The sequence below is a fragment of the Cebus imitator genome, unplaced genomic scaffold (genome assembly GCF_001604975.1).
Source record: "Cebus imitator isolate Cc_AM_T3 unplaced genomic scaffold, Cebus_imitator-1.0 Scaffold841, whole genome shotgun sequence".
In the NCBI taxonomy this organism is placed as follows: domain Eukaryota; kingdom Metazoa; phylum Chordata; class Mammalia; order Primates; family Cebidae; genus Cebus; species Cebus imitator.
Genome location: NW_016108156.1, coordinates 40,255 through 42,726, shown reverse-complemented (window position 1 = coordinate 42,726; position 2,472 = coordinate 40,255). Strand labels below are relative to the sequence as shown.

Below are 2,472 nucleotides of genomic sequence, written 5' to 3'. Positions count from 1 at the left end.
TAATCCCAGCTACTCAGGAGGCTGAGGCAGGAGAATTGCTTGAACCCAGGAGGCGGAGGTTGTGGTGAGCCGAGATCGCGCCATTGCACTCCAGCCTGGGTAACAAGAGCGAAACTCCGTCTCAAAAAAAAAAAAAAAAGACATAACCTATATTATCTGATTTTACCCTTTGGTACAGCTTTACTCTTAACAAATAGCAATGATATGCTACCCTAAGAGAAGAGATGGTTTGATGAATATCATACCACTGGTTGAGGTAAGTAGGGGGAAAGTTATCTAGATGTACTCTCTATACTAAGCAGGAATAAGCCTGTGTGTAACATCCAAAGAACAACAAAGATTAAGAGTGGTTTTATTAATGTTGTTTTAGATACAGTGAAAAAATGGGGTATGGAGCAAAGGTCACAAAGAAAATAAATGTTACCCCACTCCAATTTTGTCTAGATCCATCCCTCCATAAAACTGAGAGTATCTTGAAATCTGTCTGAAGATAATCCTAAATGTAAGTTCAGTTATATTATCTAAAAGAAAGCAAAGAAACTTAAGATTAGTAATCTTTACCAGAGACACTTATATCTATCCATTCATTGGTTTTACTGAGGGCTTTTTCATTTTCCTTGGGGGAATATATCCTGTGGTGGCACACTTTCACATTTCTCTTCTTTGAGAGCCATTTCCTCTGGTGTTATTCTAGTTCTGTTAGAGTCTTCTATATCTATAAAATCATCAATAAAGTCTTCACTTAAATCATTCTTGTCAGAAAATGACAAAGAAGACAAGGAAATGTCATCCACATCATCACTCAGGTATCTCATTTTAGTATCATGTTTCATGGTCTGGTTTTTTGTTCTGTAACTTTCCTTTTCAATCACTTCTTGGTCCTTATTGGTACCTCTGTCCCTAGCCAAAACTGTAGCATCTTCCTCTACAAATGTGTTAGCAAGTGACTTTTTATTTCTATCAACTGTGATAGTCCCAGAAAATGGAGATCAGCTAGATTTCAGGAGAGAGGGACGAACCATTCTATAGCCTAAAGTAGAAGTTACACCTGGACCATTTGGTAAAGCCAACTTCTTTCCACCAACAGTATAAAGCCTATTAAATCCATACCCGAAATATTCATTCCCATTGAGTACTTCTGACTGCTGGGAATTTCTTATTAGCCTACTTGACTGTAGAGGCACTCTAATGGATAGCTGTTGGTTTTGATAAGGCTTTGTAAGATCCACAGCTCTATTAAAGGAATGTGATCTGGTTATAGATGAAGGTGGAAGGAATGAATTCTGAATGGAATGTGAAAAACTTTGTGACCTTACCATTTCTTCACAATTAATAGATTTACTACTGTCTAGGGATTGAGTTAAGCTTTCACCAGAACTGCTTCTGGTGGCACAGGAGTTTGCTCTAGGACTTTGCATGCTACTAGCTGACTGGTTTCCATAAAATCCATTCAACTGTGATTTTGGAGTATTGACCAAAGAATATGAAGTCCTTCCTAATAATGTGCCTTTGGTAAATTTACCCAAATTAGATGGTCCAGAAAAAGACTTTTGGTTTAACTCCTCTGTAGATGACACTAACATAGTGGATGGCTTTGCTAACTTTGATGTGAATAACGAAGCACTTTTCAAACTTTCCTTTATCCCATTTTTATCAAACAGTCTTTGAGTAGTAACATGTTTTTCGGGATCAATTATTTTATCATGTGAATTTTGAGTATTGTTAGGCTCTTCGGCACCTTGTGCACAAAGCTGGTATTTATTTGCTTTTCTCCAATTAAATGAATGAGATGATAAACAATCAGAGCCATTATTTTTGATGTAACTTTTGATGTTACTATTCTTGGAAGTTCCTAATAAATTAACAGGTGTCCCATTTGGCATTGGCTGCAATGTACTTCCTACAGATTTTGTTCCATACTTTGGCAACTTGGAACCCCAAAATGTCTTGATTTGTGTTTTTTCTTCCATGAGCTGTAAGGTGCATTTGCTCTTAAAATTTGACAGAATCTGTGAAGAGAAAAAAGAAGTACATTAAACATTCCTAAATAAGGATAATTACTTGAATTATTATACAATATGATATTTATACTTTTATATGCAGAAAAACCCAAAAGTTACTCATGATTTCTATAGAACTCCTAGCAAATAATGAATGCACTAATTAATAACTTTATGTTGGGAGAAAATAAAGAACTTTTTTTTTACTTTTACAAACGTATGCTATGAATGATGACCATAAAATCCAGAAATAATAAAATTAAACTACCAAATTTGACTATGTAAAAAATAATACTTTCAGAGTACTTCTTCCAATTTCCAATCCAAGTAATATTTCATTTTGAGTAATAGTCTCTCTTAAAAATAAGAGCATATGGAAAGCCATATCCAGTGCACTCAGGCAAGAGAATGAAATAAAGGGCATTCAGATTGGAAAAGAGGAAGTTAAATTATCTCTGTTTGCCAATGATAT

The 2,472-nt window shown here is 35.1% G+C and overlaps 1 protein-coding gene across 1 annotated transcript; it reads right to left on the bottom strand.

The window, feature by feature from the left end:
- Positions 1 to 547: 547 nt before the first annotated feature.
- On the bottom strand, positions 548 to 2,021 carry LOC119469790 (serine-rich coiled-coil domain-containing protein 2-like). Its single transcript, XM_037735558.1, is given in 2 exon segments — positions 548 to 623; positions 625 to 2,021. Coding segments are annotated over 2 exon segments (1,422 nt in total). The 5' UTR covers positions 1,971 to 2,021.
- Between the last annotated feature and the right edge of the window lie 451 nt (positions 2,022 to 2,472).